At 43.9% G+C, this 23,488-nt stretch overlaps 1 protein-coding gene across 2 annotated transcripts in view; it reads left to right on the forward strand.

Moving 5' to 3' along the window:
• Positions 1 to 23,062, forward strand: part of ets1 (v-ets avian erythroblastosis virus E26 oncogene homolog 1) — a 30,662-nt gene extending 7,600 nt beyond the window's left edge. Inside the window, exons 1-8 of one of the 2 annotated variants that reach the window (XM_003968268.3) lie at positions 4,244 to 4,589; positions 14,816 to 14,935; positions 15,483 to 15,683; positions 15,961 to 16,038; positions 16,146 to 16,388; positions 17,290 to 17,550; positions 20,125 to 20,243; positions 20,503 to 23,062. In XM_003968268.3, coding sequence (XP_003968317.2) covers positions 4,523 to 4,589; positions 14,816 to 14,935; positions 15,483 to 15,683; positions 15,961 to 16,038; positions 16,146 to 16,388; positions 17,290 to 17,550; positions 20,125 to 20,243; positions 20,503 to 20,718 — 1,305 coding nt within the window. In that variant the 5' untranslated portion in view covers positions 4,244 to 4,522 and the 3' untranslated portion in view covers positions 20,719 to 23,062. Of the gene's footprint in view, positions 1 to 4,243; positions 4,590 to 14,815; positions 14,936 to 15,482; positions 15,684 to 15,960; positions 16,039 to 16,145; positions 16,389 to 17,289; positions 17,551 to 20,124; positions 20,244 to 20,502 lie in introns of those variants that run through there. The other variant, XM_011608226.2, reaches the window with a different exon arrangement.
• Positions 23,063 to 23,488: the final 426 nt, after the last annotated feature.

Here is a 23,488-nt window from a genome sequence, read left to right on the forward strand (position 1 = left end):
GTGGAAGGGTGGGGGGTAGTGGAGTGTGTGGAATACAGAAAGGACAGATAAGGAGTGGGATAAGTCACTGGGACCTGGCGTAGGGGCTGACTCAAAATGTAGATCCTTGAGTTTGGAGTGTGTACGTAGGGGGTTAAGGGGTGGGCGGAGGGCTTCTTTCGCCTCTGATGAGGGGCACGTCCTCACAGGCACAGGCCCATTTTTTATTTTTAAAAGTAAACAGGCAGTCTGCGGGGGTCTGGGGGTTATGGGAAAGGAGGAAACAGTGATGCTAATCAGGCTGCTGCACACTTCCCCCACTGACAATAAAACAAAACAAGAGGGGAAACACGGAAAAACGACAGACAACTGTGGAGGAATGAGGTGCGTTGCTGCCATTATCCTTGACTTGAAATGCGTGATGTGATCACAGTTGTGAGGACAGAGGTGTTCCAGAGGTTATAGCGTTTCACAAGACAGGACTGTCTTTCTTGACAAACAAAAGTCATGATTGTGTGATGTTAGCATGTTAACTTTTCACAAGTTCTTTTTTTGAGGAAGTCTCCATATGGTAAGTTCCTCTTGATAGGGCGGTGACTAATTACACATCACTTCAGTTAAGGAACATTCAGTACTTTAATGTGTGATGGCTGATGATGCAACAGATGCTCAGTCATCAGGAAAGGTGGTACTGTAATTAATCCCAAGAGAGTAATGTCATTGTTATAATGTTTAAGCCACAAGCAATATTTAGACGCTCTCAGGAACAATGATTGCTTCAAGAGTTCTATCTTTAACAATAGATTCTTGGCTTGCAGATGTGGCTTGCAAGTGTTGAGTTGAAAGCAACATCTTGTTTAAAGAAGCAAGTTGGGGAGTACCATTAAATTCATAATGTGACATATGAAATTTACATATTACATATATGTTTTCTTATCAGCTGAAGGAACCCTGCGGCAATTCTATGCACAAGCAGACTGGTTACAGAGGAGGAATAGAAAGATTTCTGGAAGGCTAAAGAGACTTGGCAGGGTGTGGGGGGTGTATAATTGAATTATCTGCACAATGGAGTGATGGGGGGCACGTGGTGCTGCTAATGGAGGAAGAGATGTCCTTTTTAGCGAGGCTAATTGTTCAGAAAAGAGCGGTGCTTTTGTTCTGGGAGGCTCCTGCCTCCCTCCCTGTGCATTTACACACACACTAAAACACACATTCACAAAGTGAAACACACAAGTGGACTCTCAGTGAAGATTATGGAATCTGAGGTGCAACAAAGAGAGATAAATGCTCACACAGACACAGCTACACCCAGCAAACCCTCTGATCTCAGCAGGAATAAATTCAGCGGGTGGCACATCAGACTGATAGATGAGACTGAACTATTCCACAAAGGACCCCACTCTTTTCGTCACTCTCTCTCTTTCTCATGTCTGTGATTGACTACTAGTTGAATGTAGTGTGCTCTCCAGTCTGACCAAGGATGAGGCTCACAGCAAAGGTGACGAGTACCTGATGGTTGTATGGATTGTTCTAAAACACACCTCTGTGACAGGAAGCAGGTGCCTGTCAGGATCCAGGAAAACGTGTGCCCACGAGCAGCAGTGCATCACAACCACTGCAATCCAAATAAGTGAAACCACCTTTCTATCAAAACCATGAAAACCATGGCAACGGTGTTTATCAGATAGAGAGGAGAAGCGGGTTTGGGATGTTTTTCTTCATACCAACACTTTTTCTTTGTCCGATGAAGGCATTGTGTCATGTAAAACCCTTAAGAGTTGATAAAAAGCTTTTAAAAACATTGCTCCCTCCCTCATGTCAGTGTCCTGCACATTTAAACACATTTGTTTTCAGGGTCATTGTACAGCAGGCTGCCCGTGTCACCGAAATGGTCAATGCACTGAAACACAGCATTCCGAACAACAATGCTTTACAGAATAAGACAAGTCTTTTTGGGGGCAACACTTGACCCCTATGAAGTCCATGAGACTTGATGATCTGTTTCTGCTGTAGCGCTGCTTAACCTGTAGGATTTTTACCCCTCAAGCAACCTCATTATATTTTAATCTGGGTTTAACACATTTTTTTTCTTATTGGCTGGATATTGAGATTTCCCTCCTTTAAAAGTGATGATAAAATATTTCCTTCTAAACATTTTTTTTTAACTTGTAATAGTAGTTACAGCGAGACCAGTAACTGATCTGGTTGCAGAATCCAGATCCTGTTATAAGCATACATTTTCAAATCTATTCACGGGATGGCAAATATCATCAAAACTGAACTTTGTCAGTCAGCCATCCATCATTTTCTTTTATAATAGCCGCTTGCCCTGCCTAATCAGGGTCATGGGGGTGGGGAGGGGGCAACAAATCCACTTGGGGGCTATTTTAGTGTCTCCCTAATCGGACGGGAAGAACATACTAGCTCTAGATTGAAAGGACGGTGCCAGCATAGAACCAGAACCTTCTTATTATGAGACCGCACTAAGCTCCTCCATATTTCACTAATTTCACTCATAACAAACTTGTCGAGTGTCTTCAAACTTCTAATGGGGATTTTTAGTCTGTGAAGAAAAAAAAAATCAAAGTAGTCTGAGGAAAATAAAATGGGCCAAAGTGACGCCAGCCTAGATATTAGTCAGCAGCACCATTAAAGTTCCTAATGGCTGCCCTCAGGCACGTAAGGACCCGGGTTGTCCTTTTAAGAACAGATATTAGGGAGTTCATTAACAGAAAACAAAGAGGTTCAGTCAGAGAGAGTCCCACAGTGACTGACTGAGATAAGTGAGAGGTACTGTCCCCCCTCAAATACACACACACAAACACACACATATGCACCTCCCCCATTATTTCTCTCACCCCTCCACTTTGCTGCTGGTGAAGCAGCTTTTCTCACCACAAAGCCCACCAGCAGTCATCCCAGATGAGGCTCCTATCAGGCCAGTGAAACTTGATCTGGAGCTGCTAATGGAGCCTCTGAAGTACCACCGGTTTGAAAATCTATACGTGATCAATATCCCTGGCTCCCTTGTCTCCATGTCCATACTGCGCACACAGACGTAGCTCACTGACGGGCATCGGACATTGTGTCATGTGACATTCTATAACAAGGTTGCTGTGAGGAGGCTGGATACTTGGGGGACAAATAGGGTTTGGGAAAAATCTCATTTGTTTATTAGCAAGCACAGAAGTTCTCTATGTCTTTTTTTCCTTATGGCTTTATTTGTCTCTAATGGCAATGGTACAGGGACCTGCTGTGTCCAGTCAATCCCACTGCTCTCTGGTGTCTAATCTTTTCAGAAAAAAAATACCTTGATTCAATTTCCAGCATAACACAGCCACTGTTCCTGACTTTTGAAGATGAGCAACCCTGAGGAACAACACGGCGTGGCTGCTTTCGCAAGAACGGTGTTAGCTTTGGAGGAGCTTTAGCATCCGTCCAACTTTTAAAAACACATTGGTGTCCAGACAGATGGACAGAAAAATATACATGATTGTTTTTATTGATGAGCACAAGGTGAACAGGAAACACTCTGAGGTGTTTATGAGGGTGAGTTACACATTACAAGGAAGCAGGAATCTACAGACAGAATTCTTGGCTCGTGGCTTCACACCAACCTGCAGCTCTGGGATGCAGCAATTTTAGGATATATTACAGTAGCTATATCAGGGGAGAATAAAATGGCTTGAGAACTAAGTTTTCAGTTTGACCACATGACAGTAGGCGAGGTTTCTGGTCCAGCCCGCTAGCGCCAGCAGTTGTGTTTCAGGAGATGCTGCTCAGGTGCTCCAGGCATCTGTAGCAGTTTTAGGTGATTTCCAGTGAAGAATCCAACCTACTTCTTGGTTGTGTCCTACTTCATTCCTCTTAAAGATTTATTTCTGAAGTTTAATCACTTGTTTGAAGTAAATAATGATTATTTACTGGTGGAGGATTTTAAAAAAAACAACCATAAACATCTGCAAAAGTTTTAAAACTGTCTCCAGTATTTAATGCCTATAAAACGCCCGTAATTTACAGGAACAGAATGGATGACGTGAAAGGGGAGGTTATGGTTCTCACAGATTGCGAAGGCGTGTCCGTGTGTGTGCGTGTGTGTGTGTGTGTGTTGTGTAACGTTCCTTGGTTGGCGGGACATTGTAATTGAATTGTGACTAAATGGCAGGTCAGCGCGAAGCCCCGCCCCCTTCAGCTGTCGTCGCGCTTCGCTCTGCGCGTCGCCCCGCCCCCTGAGCCAGAGACGAGAGGAAGGAGTGTAAGTGAGGGAGAGAGTAAGAGAGAGAGAAAGAACGAGGAAAAGAGGGAGTGTGTACATGTACAGGAGAGGAAGAAAGGAGAAAAGGCAAGTTAGGAGGACAAGAATTTGATTTTTTTTTGTTTTTGTTTGGTTTTTCTTTTTCTTTTTTGGCTTCATTCATTTATTATTTCTCGTAAGTCAGAGAGAAAAAAGGCCACTCGGAGTGCCAAAGGAAAAGATTCCCCGTGTGTGTTTTCTTGGTGAGAAGAGAGGAGGGACGCGGCGTTATTAAGTCACGTTGATCCGATGGTCATGACGGCAGCTGTCGATATGAAGCCGACGCTAACTATCATAAAGGCTGAAAAAATGGAAGGTAAGTAGCAACTCTGCGTGTGACAGCTTCCACCAGTGTGGCGGCGCGTCTTTGGCACGTAACCAGCTGGTGGGAGCGTAATCAGAGGAGAACATTGCCGGTGCTCCTCTCCTCTGACAGGGAACACCTCGTACGCGGCGCGAATGTGAAGGTTGCTCAATCTGTCACAATAAGAGACGCTTGAGAAAATACGCAACCGCGCCTCTGACGCGCTGTCATCCACAGCATCCAGCGCCTTTCCGCGGACTTCTCTGGCTCCTCATTTCATACTCAGGTGTTAAAAGTCAGAGATCGTTTTACTCACAGTAAAAAAAACAAAAAAATGATTTGAGTTGATGCAGACATATCAAGTGATTTCTTTACGTCACTCACACTTTTAGCCTTGTTTTAAAGTAACTGCGCTTTATGTGCAAAATAAAACGACCCCCTTTGCTCAAGACCTCCAAATTAACGTCTGTCTATAGATCCTAATCCAAAAAGTTAATTATCAAATATTTATCAGGCCAATTTCTAACACCGTGACATTATATGAATATATATCTGACATAATTCTGCCAGTTATGTATATTTTGTGACATGCATATTGCATTTTATTTCTCTTTTAAATCCAACATCAGCGAGGGAGGTACCAGTTATGAAAGCGTTACATGAAATGTGTTTTTTATTTTTATTTTTTTTAAAAGTAAGTTGACCTCGTTATCATTAGTGTTGCTCAGACTGATGATAAGGTCCCCTGTTGCTGATATGAGTGAAACTCTTCTTTGTTGTTCTGCTTTCATCTGTCTGGAGATCTGTCTGCATCTCCTATCTTGTCTTGCACCCATCTCTGTTGCTGTTGTGCCACCCTGGGAGAGGCAGGCCACTGGGTTCAGCCAGACTGGGAGACGAGCAGAACTGCCTAATCACATTCCCTCCCTCCCCACCACTGTCTCCATCTCTCTCCTTTCTTCTCAGCTCCCCCCCCTCCACATCCAGTGTTGGAAACAGACTTTTAGAGGCAGGCTGAGGTGATGATTCAGCTGGTCTCTGCCTGGAACTCTTGGTTTTCCTCAGGATAAGCTGAGGCCACCTCTCAGTGATGCCCGCAACCGTTGGTTGTGCTTGTTTTTGACCTTTAGTGGTTTCATTTCTCAGCTTTTTAGAGCAACCAACCCTCCTTGTGTTTTCTCATCTGAAGACCTACACGCAGCACTGTGCATCATGGAAATTTGAGACTGATTGTGTTGTCCCACTAAGGAGCTGTGAGTCACCGCATTAACCACCTTCTGCTTCATACCTGCAGAGCAGAGGTTTGCACATCTACAGCTCTCACTCGCAAAAGTGCTGAAAGCTGCAGTTAAGCTCTGTCTTACGAGGCCAGTTCTGACTATCATCTACGCTCATGTTGAACACTCAGTTAAAGCTGGGGTTGCCAAGGACCAGTTCACAAATTCACACGGACCAGACATCTTTTCTTTACGACTCTCTCTCTCGCTCTCTCTCACACACACACATGCACGCACACACGCACAGTTGCACACACTGTTCTGTTCACTCTGTGGTATGCACGCATGGATAAATGCACTATAGCCCGACCTGGAGACATTAATGTTCTATGCTGCTGGTATATAATGGGCCTTAACACACTCCCTCCTTGCAACTTGTTGAAACTGATAAGTGCTCCAAAGCCAGAGTACATTTATTGATTTCTGGGATTGTGAATGGAGCAGCTGTCCCAGCGTGTAAGCGCCGGTACTGCTAATGATACTGTCTTTTTAGTGAGGTTCATTCTAAACACACCTGCAGCCTCCTTCCAACTGTTCTCACCTCCTACTTTTCTGTTGATTTGGAACAGAATTATGAGTAGTGTCAGGTTACCTATGGCCTGAGGTAATTGCTTTAAAGTGCTGACATGCAGCTGGGGTCAGAGGTGCACCCAAACAAGGTTTGGAAGTATCCTGTCTAGTTCGAGTGCCAGTTTCTGACAGTGCTGTTACAGTAGTGAAAAAGGCAAATCAGGTTTGGTTAAGCGCATCATTAACAAAGCTGTCACCCACAGTCACGCTGTTACTGCTCCAAGTGATACCATTTGGCGCTGAAGAGTACTGTAAATGATTCACAGAACCCAAAGCATTCCCACTGAGTGCTTCTTCTTCTACTTTGCTCATTGGCTCCTCAGGCCAGGCATCAGTGACGGACAGGAATGCTTGTGAACGTACCCTGCTGATTGTCATAAGCAGGAGTGGGGGGCTTTTATCAGATGAGAACTGCTGGTGTTTGCCTGATGCTTCTTCTATGATCCCTTATAAGGCACCAATGTGTCGTGCACATCAACGTGCAGTGGCCTTGCAACACAAATGGCTCTGCTGACATATTTTGGGTGCCTCCCGTTGTTGACCAGAGGCTGTTACGCGAGTTTCAGCGTTTTCCTTATTTGTCTTTGTATCAGCACTTTTTCAGCAGCGCACCGTAATGTATGCTAGTGTTTGAGCGCGCACGGCCGCCTGGCAGCTGTGCAAACAGTCTGGGTGATCCAGCCCTTTCTTGATGTGGCACATCAATGAATCGAGCCAGAGCAAGCATGTTCATTTTTCATCTGGTGTGGATACCAGATCACAAATTGACCTGTTTCGTCCCGTGCCCACATGGTGTTAGGCAGCCTTTCACCACACTGTCAGTGCCAAGGCAGCGTCCCCGCATTCTCAATGGGCCTCCTTGTGCTCGTCAGACAGAAAAGCACAAGGAGGCCACTGGGTGAATACCAACAAAGTGCCAGTCTCTGAGCTGTTGAGATGGGTGAAGTGCGGGGGCAGGCTTTAATATTTTGTGGAGTGCGATCTGCTATGACCCCTGTGATGTGCTGACAGAGGGCTTTGTTGCTGCTATCTTTCACAATCCCTGTGTAAAGCACCTTGTATGACATCAAAATGTGTCTCCCCTCATTATTCATTTGGAGTTTGGTTCATTCAACTCCTCATCTGCTGTGTGTCGTCCATAAAAAACATAAAACACTTACACTGCGTGGGTCCAGTGTGAGTGCTTCCCCGGTGACTCCACGCCTTGAAGTTTAGTCATAAAGTGAGGCGTGTTAGCACCAGATACAACAGTCCACTAATAGTGAGCATATGTTTGCAGAGGTGTTGGTGGGTCTGAGGCCTGGCTCGAGACATGCGCAAGGTGTGGTTGATATGGTGCGTTGTTAGCCTATAAAAAATATTGCATGGCAATCCAATTCTTTGGTTTTACTACTATTTAGCTCGAGCTAGAGTGAAAAGGAAGGAAAAAGTATGTTTTCTGGTTGCATTGACAATTTTTTTTTTTGCATAACAGAAAACACTTTTCAGCCGCCCACTCACATAGCCGCCTTCATTCCTTTCCCTTTCTTCCCCTGCTTCCCGTGTCTCGGCCACATGAGTTTTCCTCATGGCGCATTGATGTGGTGTGTTGTGTTGCGTGTGTTCCCAGGGAGTGCTCTCCGTCCCATCTCCAGCCAATTCTTTCAGCAGTGTCTCAGTCGTGACACTTTGTACCTGCTACAGGATCGGCTGTTGCACGGTTGGGCTGGTTTCAGCTCCCACCAGATTTTCCATTCTCTGTGTTCCCAGTGAGGCTGCGAACTCACCACAGCCCCTAAATGGCTCCATAACCACCCACTCATTTCAGCTTGAATGCTTTCGTACTTCATTTTGTTGGTGCGTCTGTTGTGGTTCCATATTTAGCAGTTGTGTTTTCAGAAAGGCAAACTGGAATCTAGGTTACTTTAAAACCCATGCCTTCAGAATCACCCTTGGAAGATGAGCAGAGCTGTTCACATGTCCTCCAGTGGGACCATGTCATTCATTTTCTACATGGATGTTCCAGATTTTCTTCCCTTTGGTTTCTTATTTAGTCTGTTTGCTGCTCACCAGCTGTTTTTGCAGTCAGCCTGGATCGCATGCTGCTTTTGTAATCACGAGAACAATTGGGGAAAAGCCACAGACTTGATGCGTGTCAGAGCCAGGGCATCAGATTCATAATGAATTGCTCACCTGTCAAAGCACAGGGTGATAAATCAGGGTGTGTTTGTGTGGGTGAATGACTCTGTTCTCAAAGTGCAACACTGTGGTGTGTTCATGATGAGTTCAGTTTCAGTGGCAGTCAGATAGGAGGCACATGCGTGTCAGGAGCCTTGGAAGAGGTTGAAGTTAAGCTGGAAATAAGCTCAGTCTGTTTTATATAGGTGCCAAATTCTATCAAGAAACTGTTCCTTTTATTGTTTTCTTTTTGCCTGGTTTAAACCAGCTGTGTCACAACTGAGTCACCGAGCAGGAATTTTACAAGATATGGTCAGTGCTGTCGTCATGTCCAGTCACATTGGCAAATGAAGCAGGAAGATATCCCCTCATGTCCAGTCATTTTAAAACCAGTGAGTCACTGTGCGTGTCTTAAATGGAGGAATGCACGGAGAAGCGTGACTTTTTACATCGGCAGCGGTGTGCAAGTGAAATCACTTAATCTCCTATTGCGCAACGCTTCCCAGTTATCAAATTTTGGTTACCATCAGCAAAATCAGTCAAACGGAGGTGATTCACATCATCGTTAAAAACCCCCGCAGCATACCATACACGAGATAAAGAGAGGCGTAGCCAGGGTTTTTGATATTTCAGCACTGTTATCAGCCATGGAGTCTCCAGAGTGCTTTAAATAGAAGGGCATCGTTCATCGTCTGAAGCCGAAACCATTCAGACGCTGGAACCACAAGTCATTTTTTGGTCACATTAGAGGAAAACAAGAAAGATGTGAGAAGCACTTTAGTCATTGTAAAACGGAGGTGGAATGCCAGGCACGCAACATGAAAACACTGTGGTCTGGGGCAAATTTATTCATCAAGTATCCATCTGTAGACTATAAATGGACTTCAAACATGATGCACGCCCATTTGTGCATGTAATATAATTGAAGACAGCGTTTGCATCACTAATAACCCGCGCATGCATCAAGAATGCCGGTCATTTGACAAATCGCTGCTACATTTTCCATGTGTGACTGTTTTCCTGTAGGGTCCCATGCTGGCATCATAAATAGGGTTGTGGAATGTATCAGTTTGGACTAAAAAATGGGACAAGCACTGTTTGGTGGAAAAAATAGAACACTAAGATTAAACAGTTTGTCAGATATGTTGTGTGTTTGGTTAAATGCCTAAACAGTCCCCCCCAGAGCATCCTCTGTCTGTTTACAGCAATGCTGGCCTGCCAGCCTGGACGCAGCCATGCTAACAACACCTGCACATCCTGAAGTTCTCATTTCTCTGCCACTGTTGTCGTCAGAGACATAACATGTCAGTCTGATACTATTGGACATGTAGTGCTTCTATCATAGTTTCCACCTGCAGACATGATGGGGAGTTGATCTTTTTGACTCAGTTTCAACCTAATGGAGAATTTGTGGGAGGTTCGGTAGATTTTTTTTTCTATCCGAAGACAGGAAACCTAAAAGAATCCCATCTAGTTTACACCGATTCTCCCATCAGTTCAACATGTTCAGAATAAAAGTCACAACCTATGTTGTTTCTTCGAGTTTATGAAAAAAAAAAGTTACCGGTACATTTACAATTTTGCATGCAGACATGCTGGAAAATTTGGCTGCTGACGTTTAAAAAAAAAAATAAGCAGAGCAAAACTGTTCAAATAGCTTCTCTTCAGCTTTGAGAATCGATGTTTTGCAGCTGTGCGTCCGATTGCAGAGGTAATGCCATATCAAGTGGTGAGACCTTAGTCCTGATGCACTTTTACATCATAAGCTAATGTGATTTCTTTGATGGAGGAAGTGGAAAGTAAGAAAGGCAGCTATGGGGTATTAGTCTCACTTACAGTCAGCTTCAGTAGCCAGTATGTCTGTGCTGTGATCATCCTGGACCACTCTTGTTTCATGGCCAAAGACAGATGTCAGCAGCAGGCCTCATCCTGCACAGCTGTTTTTTTTTTTAGCCGCCTCGGGCTTGTTCTTCAGCGGTGCAGCCAGCAGCCAGTCGTGCCAACCTAAGAATAGATCCTATGTGTCAGCATCATCCGCAATGGCAGGATTTAAGTTTAACACCCCTTTGACATGAGAGAAGACGCCATGTCTGTTCCTGGTTGTCACTGAAATGAAAAGTCTAAATTGCCACGGTTGAACGAGCCGCCCTCTCACATCCCAGCCGCCACCTCACCCTGCTCCTGTTGCCCCACTACAGCGTGGTTGTATCGCCCTGTGGTTCTCAATTGCCCCCTTCATGGAAGTCAGTTTTATGACCCTGTGTTCTCCAACCAGGGGTCCAGATATAGATCTCCATCAAAGAGCCTCTCACATACCGGCGTCACCTCTGCTCTGCTGCGGGCGCTCTAGCTGGCCTCAAAGAGACAATTATATGTCTGTATACCCTTTTTTGCGAGTCTGCTGATATGTACCTGTTGACTTGTGGGGTTATTTAGGAAGGTTGTAAGACCTCGGCGACAAGTTGGAAATTATTTGACCCTCAACTGAACCCATCACTCACTTCCCTAGGGATGGCAACTTAGCCACAGGAAATTGACTCTTTGGCTCTCGAAAAAAAACAACCCCCCAAAGAAACAGGTACATTCAGTAGCAAGAGGGCGCACATCGCTGCCTGCCTTTCTTTCTCTTTTTCTTTCCAGAACTCCCAAACGTTTGTGCAGAAATGGTTCATTGTTCGTAAAAATTGTTCGTAAAAAATGTCAACTTCCCGATGATTACAGATGTGGAATGAATGCGGTTTAAATAACCTTGTATCTTGGAGAAATGAAGTAGATGGGGTCAGAAATGCTGGCAACAGAGACAGGAACCCATGATAGGGGTATTGTTGAGACCACCCTGGCTCTGACTAAAACTCTAAAGGGCTATTTATAGCTGTGTTGTTTGGAAGCATACTGTCCTTTATTTTTTGGTCTGGTGGCCTGCTCTGTGTGAATCGTTGCATCATTGCAGCAGCCCAGGATTTATGAATGAGCCGACTCTCCGCCAGAGGCTGAGAGATGGCAGCGATCCCGCGGTGATGTCACTCTAGAAATGGAGAGAAGGGAAGGGAGCGGTATGAGCCCTCCCATTCATTCATCTCTCACTCTTTCCCACTCTCTCTGCTGTGCCCACCCCACTTATCCTGTGATGGGCTCATGTTACAGGCGAGTGACTTATAACCCCCAGCACTCAGCCGCTATCTTTCCCAGCCCTGCCCAGGCTGGCCATGCCTGATCCAGCGCCACAGACTTTAGACCCAGTCACAGAAATCCCAATTTCATGCCCACGCTTCAGCGGCCACAAAGAGCCGTATTAATTCAGTTTACGCGTATATGTGTATTTATATGTGCTGCTGCTTTAGCGCACCCGCTGGCTAATGCGTATACGGGCCGTCAGTCATATCCCTTGGGGAAATATCGTCATACTGCTGTCCATTACTCAGAACTGGACTAATAGGGGAGCGGTTAATCAATATCCTATTACTGTACATTCAGAGTAAAGAGAGGCCTTACTCCATCAGAATTTCTTATGGCCTCTACATGTATGGAAAATGTCTTTGGGTTGTTTCCACTCGAGATTCTCAAGGTCGTTTTTAAAGTTTACTAAGTGAAAAGAATCCACTTTCCTCTCTCACACTTCCTGGGTTAAGAGGGTGGCACTCATTTTACACACTAATCCACACTGTCCGATGTGGAAAGTGATAATTCGTGGATGCTCTAACTCTCTGTTTGTCCTGACCATTGTGTGTCTAATGGGATTCACAGGCATTGAAATCCTATCAGAATTTCATTACTTACTTGAGCTTGTTTAGCTGCAGCCTCTCCTCTCGCTAATGGGCGCAGGCTGCTACATTAACTGTGCCACAGATAACTTTACTGGGATCCACGTCACTCCCATGCAGTCGTGCTGCGTGCTACAAAACATTTTAAAAGCCAATTCTAAAGTTTTCTTAAAGAACACCATTTGCAAAAATGTGAGAAAAGCTTTTCCCTGTTGCGTGGTACATTAATTTGCCTTTCTTCTCTGCAGTCTGTATTGGTCACGCAAAATACATTTTAAAAAGGAAAATCTGGCATTTTGTCCCATTCTTAGGTGGTATTTTAATTTGCTCTTAGTAAGGAAAAGTTATTTTACAGATTTTAAAATGAATGAAAAATCACACAAATTGCAGATGACATTTTAAACCACTCCAGCGTGCTTGACGTACTTGTCTCTTTTAAGTGCCTAATGGTAATGCTCATGCTCACTTGTGTTGTGTGTCTTTGATGGAGGATTTAGTGCTTAAGTGGGTTCAAGTCTGCGTGGGCAGAGGCGACTTGATAAAAGCAATGGAGAGGGAGGGGCATAAATGGTTTGAAAGTGCAGACAGGCTCCCCTCAACCCTGCTTAAATGTACTGCCACATTTTTCCTCTTGCCTTCACATCAAAGCGGCGACTGTCTGAGCCTCATCTCCCATCTCAGTTTGCAGCCGTTTGCAACATGTTCCTTTTTACTCGGAGATCAAGCCGAGACCAGGCACCGCTGAATCTCCGTTAACTTGCACAACGATGTCCCGGTTCGTACTTTCTCAATGAAACCGTCTGATGTCGACCGTCATAAACGACGCGACTGTCATGACATCTTTATTCCAATCTTCTGCCTTCCTTTTTGTCTGACGTGAACAAAGGTCTTTGTTTATTCTCCACTGCAGAACAAAGTATTATCACAGACCCAATTGAATTAAACAGAGCTCCTGTTTGTCCTGTTGAGGGTCTTTGTCTTTAGAAATAGAGGAAAATAGAGAGGGAGGAAAGGAAAAGCCAAAAAATGGACCCAAATGGAGCGAAAAGAAAGTGGGAGACCTAATTTTTCAATCAGCCAGACAGACACTGGTTACACTTGCAAAGGAAAGACAGCTGCTGAGCATTCCAGATGAGGTCAAGACGTCAGTAAGTGGTTAAAAACAAGCATGGAGTGTATGTTGCCCCTGTGGAGAGGCCAAAACATCTGGGTGAGGCAACTGGTGCAACTTTTTTCCCCTGCAGCAATAGTTTTCCTTTAAAATCTTTTATGACCTGTGTTAATTTTCGTAGCAGTTTTAGTTATTGGAACTCTGCAAGGATAATATATTGTTTAAGCACATATCTTTTTTTCCCTTCCTTCCGAGCAGGTTTATCAGAGAAAATAGCGTTGCCGCAGCAAGAGGTCGCGATTTGGTCCACAGTTGCTGTAGAAATTGATTGGGCGTTTTTGCTAATCATGCACTGAAAGCAGGCCAGCTAATTAGAGATGTTGGGACATTTTTGTGTCATTTTACAAGATATTGGCTGCAACGCCAGCAGACTGCTATTTAGCAGACTACTCTAGTGGCCTGGGGTCTTTCCTCTGATCGCCTTGTCATCACCCTCGCTTCCAACCCATCCGTCCATACTTGTGCAGCCTGGCCAATCTAATTAGATGAGTCCAGGACATCAGGCACTATTTAAACCCATCAAAGAGAGCTCTGTTCCCCACTGGCTGGCCACTGGCTGTGAACGGAGAACAGTAAGTCTAGTGTGTGGCTGAGACCCTTAAGACGTCCCACCCCCGACTTTCTTAGCTACCCGTCAGTAGCCAAGGTGACATCATCACCCCATCTCTCGACCTTTAACCCCTCAGAGAGACTGACCCCATGCTTGGTCTGGTGACAGTGGGCCCACTGTTTAAGGGGGACATTGTAGAAGGGCTAGCATGGGGTCGCAGTGTCACGGATGGGCACCAGGCACTGCTATCCCACCCAGAATGTGCTGGTGGAAGAAATGTTCGTGTTTGTAGTCTTTGCAAACAAAGTTGTGTGTTTATGTACACACAAAGGACCAGATGAGTTGGATTTATGTTGCGACTGTGGCTGAGAGACTAAAGGAGTGCATGTATAGTTTCCTAAACACACCATGCGGCATAAACCTTTCTTTATAAATACTGTCCTTCTGCTGGCTTATACAACTGCATCACTGCACCAGAATGGCCAACACCTTGCAAACGGGTCACATCACACAGTTTGGGAGCTAACTAGGATTAATTTAGATACAGAGACAGTTTATATCTAGACAGGTTGTAACTGTAATTGTTGGCCACGGTTGGATACCTCTACATTGATGTTGTTGATGTGTGTGAAGTGAAGCACGTACGCAAGGTTCTCCAGTCCATAATCGTGGGCAATAACCAAAGCAACACATTGGAATTATTATATTCCCGTTGTAAAGATTTTACAGCGTTTGCTGTTTGTGATTCACAGACCCTGAGTGTGGAGATGTCCCCCTCCTTACACCAGGAAGTAAAGAGATGATGTCCCAAGCTCTGAAAGCAACCTTCAGTGGCTTCACAAAGGAACAGCAGCGGTTGGGCATTCCCAAAGGTAAGAAATGTAACTGCTGGTGCCTTAAGCTCCTTTTTTTGAGTTAAATCCACATCCAGTAAAAGCTCTGTTCATCACATCATTGTGCTTGTTGAGTCAGACCTTTTTATCAGAAAGCTTCTCTCACGTCGGGAAGCTTCCACACCTTCAGCTGCATTAAACACATTTGGCTCCAGACACACTGACTGACTGACTGAATGACTGACTGACCGACAGACCGGCTGCAACACTTCAGGAATGTAGACTCCCAGACAGACGTGCAGTAAAACAATGAGTCAGAGGCACTTCATGCTGTTTCAAACCATCAGACTCTTTGGTTGTGTTGTCCTGCATCTACAAACAAGGGTTTGTTATTCCCAATGCTGTTTCCGTCCATCCTGTCCAATAATGTGTTCACGATGGACAAGTTTCAATAGCAAACCGAATGAAGTTTTGCTTCACTTGAGCATTTTAACAGGGCTCATAATGGTACACAAGAGTAGCGTTAATGATTCTAATTGTATATCTTGAACGTATATGTGATCGCACTCATGCTTGATCTCCTCAGATCCCAGGCAGTGGACTGAAACCCACGTGGCCGAGTGGCTAACATGGACAGTGAACGAGTTCAGTTTGAAAAATGTCGACTTTGACAAATTTTGCATGAATGGAGCTCTCCTCTGTGCCATGGGGAAGGATCGCTTCCTGGACCTGGCACCTGACTTTGTGGGAGACATCCTTTGGGAACACTTAGAGATGCTTCAGAAAGGTAAGCGCCTTTCTTTCTTAGGTTAGCATAATGTGTCGATGCACTCGCACCTATTGAGGCCGCAGGCATTTTATCTCGCGTACCACCACAGTTAAGAAATAGTGATATCAGCTCTGCACTCTGTTCTGTTGGCATTTTCCCTTGTAATTGGAGCCGAGCAGGAAGTCGCAATTCAGCCAGGCTTCATTAATTTTTGATAATGCTGGATGCAATTACACGATACATGAAATCAATGGCAGGGTCACTGATGCTCACTCTCTATTTATTTTTCATGAAGAGGATACAAAGCATTACCCCATCAATGGACTGACCTCCAACTTCCAGGAATCACGCTATACCTCAGACTACTTTTTCAGTAAGCCCTTAATATTTACATTGTCCATCCTGCTTAGAATGTGAATGGAAATCATCATTATTTCCTCTCATCTCATTTGCATTCCTCCTTTTTTTTCCACCTTTTAGGCTACGGTGTGGAGCATGCTCAGTGCGTCCCCCCATCTGAGTACTCTGAACCTGGCTTCATCACAGAGTCTTACCAGACGCTTCATCCCATCAGCTCAGAGGAGCTGCTAACGCTGAAGACCGAGAGCGAGTACCCTGCTGTCATCCTGCGGGACACGCCCCTCAACCCACTGCAGGGGGACTACTTCTCCGTCAAGCAAGAAGTGGTGTCCCCTGATAATATGTGTGTCGGGCGTCTCAGAGGTGAGGGGTAAAAATAACCCTGAGGACTGCGGTGAAGAATGGGACTTCAGTACTTGTCCTAATATTTTTGCGTGAGAATATTTGCCTGTAGGCTTGCGTGCCAAAGCCACCAAAATTTATCTTGCCAGATCAATGTTCATAAATTAAAAGACAAAAAGCAGCCCTTCTAGATGGTTTGTGGTTTGCACCTGTCTCTTGCACTCGATACCAAACTGGGGGGGAAAAAAAAGCAAACTTGTTTTTGTCAGTGATACACAAACCAAGCCGCAACGTCTTCTCTTGTTGTCTAACCTTTATGTAAGTGATTAACCCTTTCTTGCTCTCTCTGCCTCTCTCGCTCTCCTCTCCTTTGCTTTCGAGATAAATGTGTCGTGCCGAATTACAAGCGTGGGCTTTTCTCAAGAAGCTGTTTGCGTTTCTGACTGCTCCACCGTGTTTCCTCTCCCGCTGATAGTTTACAGAGGAATTAGTAACATGGTTTACATATTTTAGCCATAAAGTCTGGATTTTCTTCTCACGGTTTCCTGCAAGGTATCTGGGCCAATCCCCGTGCATGAAGCACACCAGGCTTTTGAGCACCGGGTGTCTGTAAACGTGGGAAAGTGTTTTCTCAGCACCACTGATGGCCACACATGGATCCATTTTAACAGATTTCTGTGTTATTCCTTGTCTGTCATTTGATATTAACTCACCATAAAATGAAACTCCTTTATCCTTTGCTAAGATCGAAAATAAAACTAGCATATTTGGACCTGTAGCCTCTTGGCAAGACACATAGTTTTTTTTTGCTACTATGTTGTTGTTGTCACATTGGTTAGAGCACTGCTACAAAGTTACGAGTGGTGGGAGACTAATGTAAAGTATAAAATGACTTAAAATAACACGAGCCCTCTTCCTCCAGGCAAGCTTGGTGGCCAGGATTCCTTCGAGAGCATCGAGAGCTTTGAGAGCTGCGAGCGGCTGACCCAGTCCTGGAGTAGTCAGTCATCTTTCAGCAGCCTGCAGCGGGTACCTTCCTACGACAGCTTCGACTCGGAAGACTATCCCACCGCCTTGCACGGCCACAAGCCTAAGGGCACGTTCAAAGACTACGTGAGGGAGCGCTCGGACCTCAGCAAGGACAAACCCGTCATTCCGGCAGCGGCACTTGCAGGATACACAGGTACAAGATTTATGATATTATATAATATGATATGAATTTTAAAAGCAGCATTTGTTTTTCTCTGTGTGTGTGTGTATGTGTGAATTCTAAAAGTTCAGCTTGGCACGCTCTAGTTGTGGGCAAAGAAGAGTCTCTTATTCACTCTTCTTCTTTTCTGTCTTGGATTCTTTTGTTGTCTTCACTTCTCAACTACTTCTTATCTGCAGACCACATCTCAACCTGTCCTTTTTTTTCCCCCTGCGTCGTCTTGGCAACGGTGCCGAAATGTAAAAATTGTGCTTGCCCTTGCATACGCGGGTAAAATTATCTCTCCATCTTTGAGGCACCTTCATACAACGTCATCCACGGGCTGGTTTCTACGTGTTCCAGACTCTATAAGATGTGGAGATAACTGTATGCTCGTCAAAGCAACGCCTGAATGCTGCCGCTAAGAATATACAAATGCTGTTTAGAGACGGGGAGTAAACCACAGCTACTGCTTCTATAAATACTCAAACTGAGTGATATAGAAAATGTTATTTTTTCTATGAACTACTTCTTAATAATGCATCTTTTGCTACTTTTCACCCCAGTTCACAAGTTAAACACTCCTTTTTCCCTCCTGTAGCATTTGTTTTTTAGTTTTGGTGGACAGATGTGTTGTAAATTCTACATTCAGTCCATAAATCATGACCTTGTTACTAAAAACTTCACATTTAGAAGTTCTATTCAGCTTTATGGGAATTGTTATGTGTGTTTATGCTCTTGGAATGCTTTTGTGCATGTCTGAGCACTGAAAGCACCACCTTTTCCCATTATATTGGAAATCAAATGTGCCATCTTTACATGAACTCAGCAATGCAGATCAGAATGGGGAGGTGATAAAATAACGTGTGTTTTTATGAGCACTTTCAATCACACATCTAGGAACGGGTAATAGGTCATTGCAGTAACGCGCACAGGCTTATGTTGCAATAGCGCAACAGTGTCTTAATACCAACGTGTTTGGGGATTTTTCCGCTATCGTGGAGGAAAATCACAACATTCTTAGATTGGCCTCAAAAATAGGAAGTAATCAAGAAAATGTCTCCTTGTCACTGCATTCTACAGAGTGCACGTTGTCGACCTTCTACTGGTCATATGTGTGGCGGCTGGTTCACATGGGTTTATGTGCTGCAGAGGGAACAATAAGATGTTCATTCATGATCCTCCGCGCATCACTTGAGCTACTGTGTAAAAAGGCTGCAAGTAGCCATTAAAGCGTGTGGTAAAAACAGGTTTACATACAAACAGAAGTTCAGGTTGGCCATAAAATGGGGCTAGCATGATATAATATGGTATGAAAATCCTTAGGCTAAAGAGTTACACCAACAGGTAACATAAACCTAAGCTTGTGGAAATATACATATGACATTCAGACTGCTTTATTCAGTTTCAGCCATATTGAAAATGTCAAGCAGAAGGAGTTTGCTACTACTTACATGTGCTTGTCCACATGTGAATGTACAAAAGAGAGAAATAAAAAGAAAGAAATCAAATTTTTGTGACTTTTCTGGTACAGTATCCAGATGCTGCCGTCGCTCTTTTTAGCATATTTTACTATCCTATCTTGACATGCCGATAATTTTAGATTTTTAGGGTCACCTACACTCTGGCAGAGGGGTGCTGGTAAATGTCCACCCTTATGTGGGCTGTTACTGTAGCAGACATTTGCAATGAGTCAAAGCTGTCAGCCTGATAAGGTGCAAGTGTTGCTTTTTCAGTTTTTTTAACCAAAGTCTGGGTGGCTGTTGCAAACTTCTGCGATCAAAACAGGAGCAACCCGAGTGAACGAGTGCCGTTTCAAACCCACAGGCCTGTTTGCGTTGTAAAAGAGTACGCTTGGTTTTCTGGGGCTCTGGAGAGGGGTGACTTTTTGCTTAGCTTCAGTTTTGTTTCGGCGGTTGTGCTGCACAGGCAGGTGTGACATCTGCATGCAAGCCTCAACAGTGGGTGTTACGAATGCTGAAAAAAACCCACAAGATCAAAGAACGCTGCACCGAAAAGCACTCTGAAACAATTGCACACAGCCGTCATTTTGTTCTACTTTTCTCCAAATGATATGCAAGTTTCCTTTAATATCACTGCAGTTCCGTTTATAGTAGACTGATTTATTATTCAACAAGCATAAACCATGCTATTACCGATGACCACTGCTTCCTTTTTCTGCCCAATGTATCATATAGTCTATACTCCAGGACTTAGGATGTTTTGTACAAGTATAAAAGCAGCCTTCCTTTTTTAAACTGGTGATTTCATCAGTCTGGAACGCATACGGACACAGTAGAAATTCACATACTCCAACTGGCAGACAAGGAAAGGCGTGATGAATGGAACCGTTGTATTTAGAGGACGTTTGGTTCCACTGCTGGACTTCAAGCCTGACCCAGATTAGAAGGCTGATGTGCCAGAAATGTTCAAGATTATTTACCCTTGCAAGGATCTATGATTTCTCTCACTGTTGTTTGGTCAATGTGTGCATAAAAAAGTGCAATTGTTCTGTCTAACAATGTGTAAATCAAATTAATTTCGAAATATCTGCCTTCTGTTCTGCAGGCAGTGGCCCAATCCAGCTGTGGCAGTTCCTCCTGGAGCTCCTGACCGACAAGTCTTGCCAGTCCTTCATCAGCTGGACAGGCGACGGCTGGGAATTCAAGCTCTCTGACCCTGATGAGGTGAGAGGTCGCAACCCTGCCGGTCACTGTTGCACGTGCTGGGAGGTCCTGATTAGTTAGCCAGATGAACAAGACATCTTCTAACTGTCTTAAAAACATGGACATTCCTTCCTCTGGGCTGTTTTTTTTTTAAAAGGTTGACACATTTTTTTCACATTTGTTGAGATGACCTAAAATAAAGTAGCATAAGCAGGTATAAAGTGAGGGGTTATTTTTAATGCATGGCTCATCGTGACACAAGTGTTAATTATGTTTTCAGGTTGCTCGGAGGTGGGGAAAGAGAAAAAACAAGCCCAAGATGAACTATGAGAAGCTGAGCCGCGGCCTTCGCTATTATTATGACAAAAATATCATCCACAAGACGTCGGGGAAACGCTACGTCTACCGCTTTGTCTGTGACTTAAAAAGCCTGCTTGGGTACACGCCCGAAGAGCTCCACGCAATGTTGGATGTGAAGCCAGACACGGACGAGTGAAAGCACAAGAACGAACGCGAACGTTCGGGAGCCATGCGGACTTTGGCGAGGAATGTGGTCTTAATTGTAAGAAACGGCAAACTTTTTGGGGGGGACCAAAATGTTTGGTTTTTTTTGTTTTTTAAATTTATGGTCAGTTTATGGTCTTTGTCAACATCAAGCATCCATCTCTCAGACCAATGGGGTTTATTTTTGGTTGTTTTTTAAAGTCCCAGACGCGTGCGTGCGTGCGTGCCTGATCTGTGCTGGTATTATGCAGCAGCTCAAAGCAAATCAGGTAGAGTCCAATGTTTTGCCCAAGTAGCACGATGGGAAGACCATGAGGACCAAGACGGAAAGACTGAGACTAATCAGAGATTCATTTCACCGTGAGTGTGAACAGATAGTGGGCAGAATGTTCAGGCTGAGAGAAAGAGGACGGCAGAATCCGAGCAAACTCTGGGCTGTTTCCCTTTTATTTACAGATGTGATCACTCTCCCGTTTGTCAAAAAGAGGGAGTTTTAGACGTGGACCAAATACCTGTTTATATTTAGTTGTCTGAGGAGCCAGTGTTATATCATCCACATTCAGAAGAGCCAGCGTAAAGCTGCCAGCCACATGTTGGAATGACTGTTTTTATGTTGTCAATGAAGGTTTTAAAGTGGAAGCAGACGTTAGCGGCTAGGTTCTCCAAAGAGGCATTGGCAGTAATAAGCTGCTTCATTACCAGACAACACTATCGACAGCAGCGCAGCGCTGCGCAGCGCGCGACAAGGTTACTCATTTCAGGAACGTCTGACGGGTATTCAACTGAAAGAAACCGTTGCTTCAGAAACTGATGCTTTCTGCTTGACGTACATTCGCTACCCATGATGACTGAAACTTGTGCACCGTTCTGCATTACCCACCGGCAGTATTAACATTATTTAGATAGTTTTATGCAGATTTTTCAAATTCTTTTTAAAGGAAGCCATTTAATTTAATTCTCCTTCTGTGCACCACTCAGGAAGGTACAGTGTATTCAAATGCAACAGACACTTGAGGAAAAAAAAAGAATAGGAAGTTGTTACGGGATAAATGAAGGTGGATCTGAGAGGTGTGGAGTTGCTGGTGATGTGTGGAATTGTGCATTGAAGGAATTGAACAGGTTGCGTACATTGGCCTTTTGTCCAGAACATAAATCACTGTAAAGATTTTCTTGTTCCAGTTAATTGGCAGCATTTTCTCCTCAAGACTGGGAACTATGGCTGCATTCCGGCCTTATGGGAAATGCCAAAGCGGAATATCATCTTATTGTTTACAGTGGCTGTATTTTAGCCAGATGGATGAAAATAGCTCATACGATGTCTATTTGTACAGATTGCATTTCATAACGCTTTATAGAGACCCAGATTAGACAAATAAGCAAGAGACAAAGCAGGAATAATAACCAAAGCTCATGTGAGGTCTTCGGCCGCTGCGCTGCATGCATCGTCCACTGATGCCAGATTCTCTCGCATCTCTGAAAAGAGTCGACTTTTGCTTTTCATCTTATGTGAAATGAGCTTTGGGTCCGGGACGTGGGAAGAGGAGATGCTGTATGTGTTCCTGTTGGGTTTCACTGGGTTGACGCAGTTGAAACCATCGGATACCGAATCCAACAAGTTCATGAGCGAACAGCCGCACTGTCCTTTGCATCGTTTTCTGCTTCGTGTCAAGGTTTTGAAACACTGTTTTTCTTTCTTTTCTCGATTATTTTTTTTCCCCTATTGTCACTGTTTTGTGTTGCAGAGCTTTAAACAGAACTAAGACGACTGTCACTGGCCTCCCCCCGCTCAAAGTTAATGTGCTAAAGAAAACCTTGTTACCTAAAATGTTGTATTGTTGAATGTCACAAATTATGATCTACTGCAGGTCTTATGTATTATGGAATCATAGTCAGGAAATGTGTGTAAACACCAGTAGTATGTAACATACACGCATATCTCAAAATGGATATAGAAGGATTTTTTTTTTTTTTTGGTTTTGTTTTTTGTACATTTTATAGTGTCTCTGTATTTTTGTTATGAGATCATTTTTTTATTGTATTTAGTTCACAAACATTTGAATATTTTTCAATAATTTATATTTTATAAAAGATAAGAGATGCAGACAGCTGGTGCTTTCATGGGACTTAAAAGGTAGCGCAGGACAAAACAATGTAGCGACTTTTTTGTTTTTTTTTATCTTTTGTTTTATGCAAAAATGGACCTGTCTGCTAGAGAAAAATAAGGCTGATGCTGGCCCATCAATGATTTCTGCTGGAAAGGTTTTATAAACTGTAGCTTCTATTTCTAAATTGTACTTACTGTACTTCAAAATGTTATAAAATATATGTGAACAAAGGCTGTGAGTAGGTTTTCATTCCAATGGACTGTTTATACAGCGACTTTTGCCTCATTCTTGGCCGCTCGGAACGCCGTACAGTACAGTTATTCATTTCCAAATCAACCACAGGTGGCCTCACATGATGCTACCTGCTAACAAGGGGAAATCGGTCACGCACATTCTTACATTTCATCACGTTACCGTGTATATTGCAGTTGTTGAAATTACACTAATTTACTGCCACAATGATGCTCATTTTCAATTATTATTGTCAAGTATTTCCTGGATGGCAAGTAAGTTATTACTTTGCACCACTGATGTTTTGGGATATGTAGCTTTTGGGATGTAATAGGTAACGTAAGCCAAGAAAACAGATATATCTTGATATAAGATCACTAAATAGCCTCAGGGCCTTTATGATTGGACTCTAACTATGATTGATTT

The sequence above is a fragment of the Takifugu rubripes genome, chromosome 11 (assembly GCF_901000725.2).
Source record: "Takifugu rubripes chromosome 11, fTakRub1.2, whole genome shotgun sequence".
Classification (NCBI taxonomy): domain Eukaryota; kingdom Metazoa; phylum Chordata; class Actinopteri; order Tetraodontiformes; family Tetraodontidae; genus Takifugu; species Takifugu rubripes.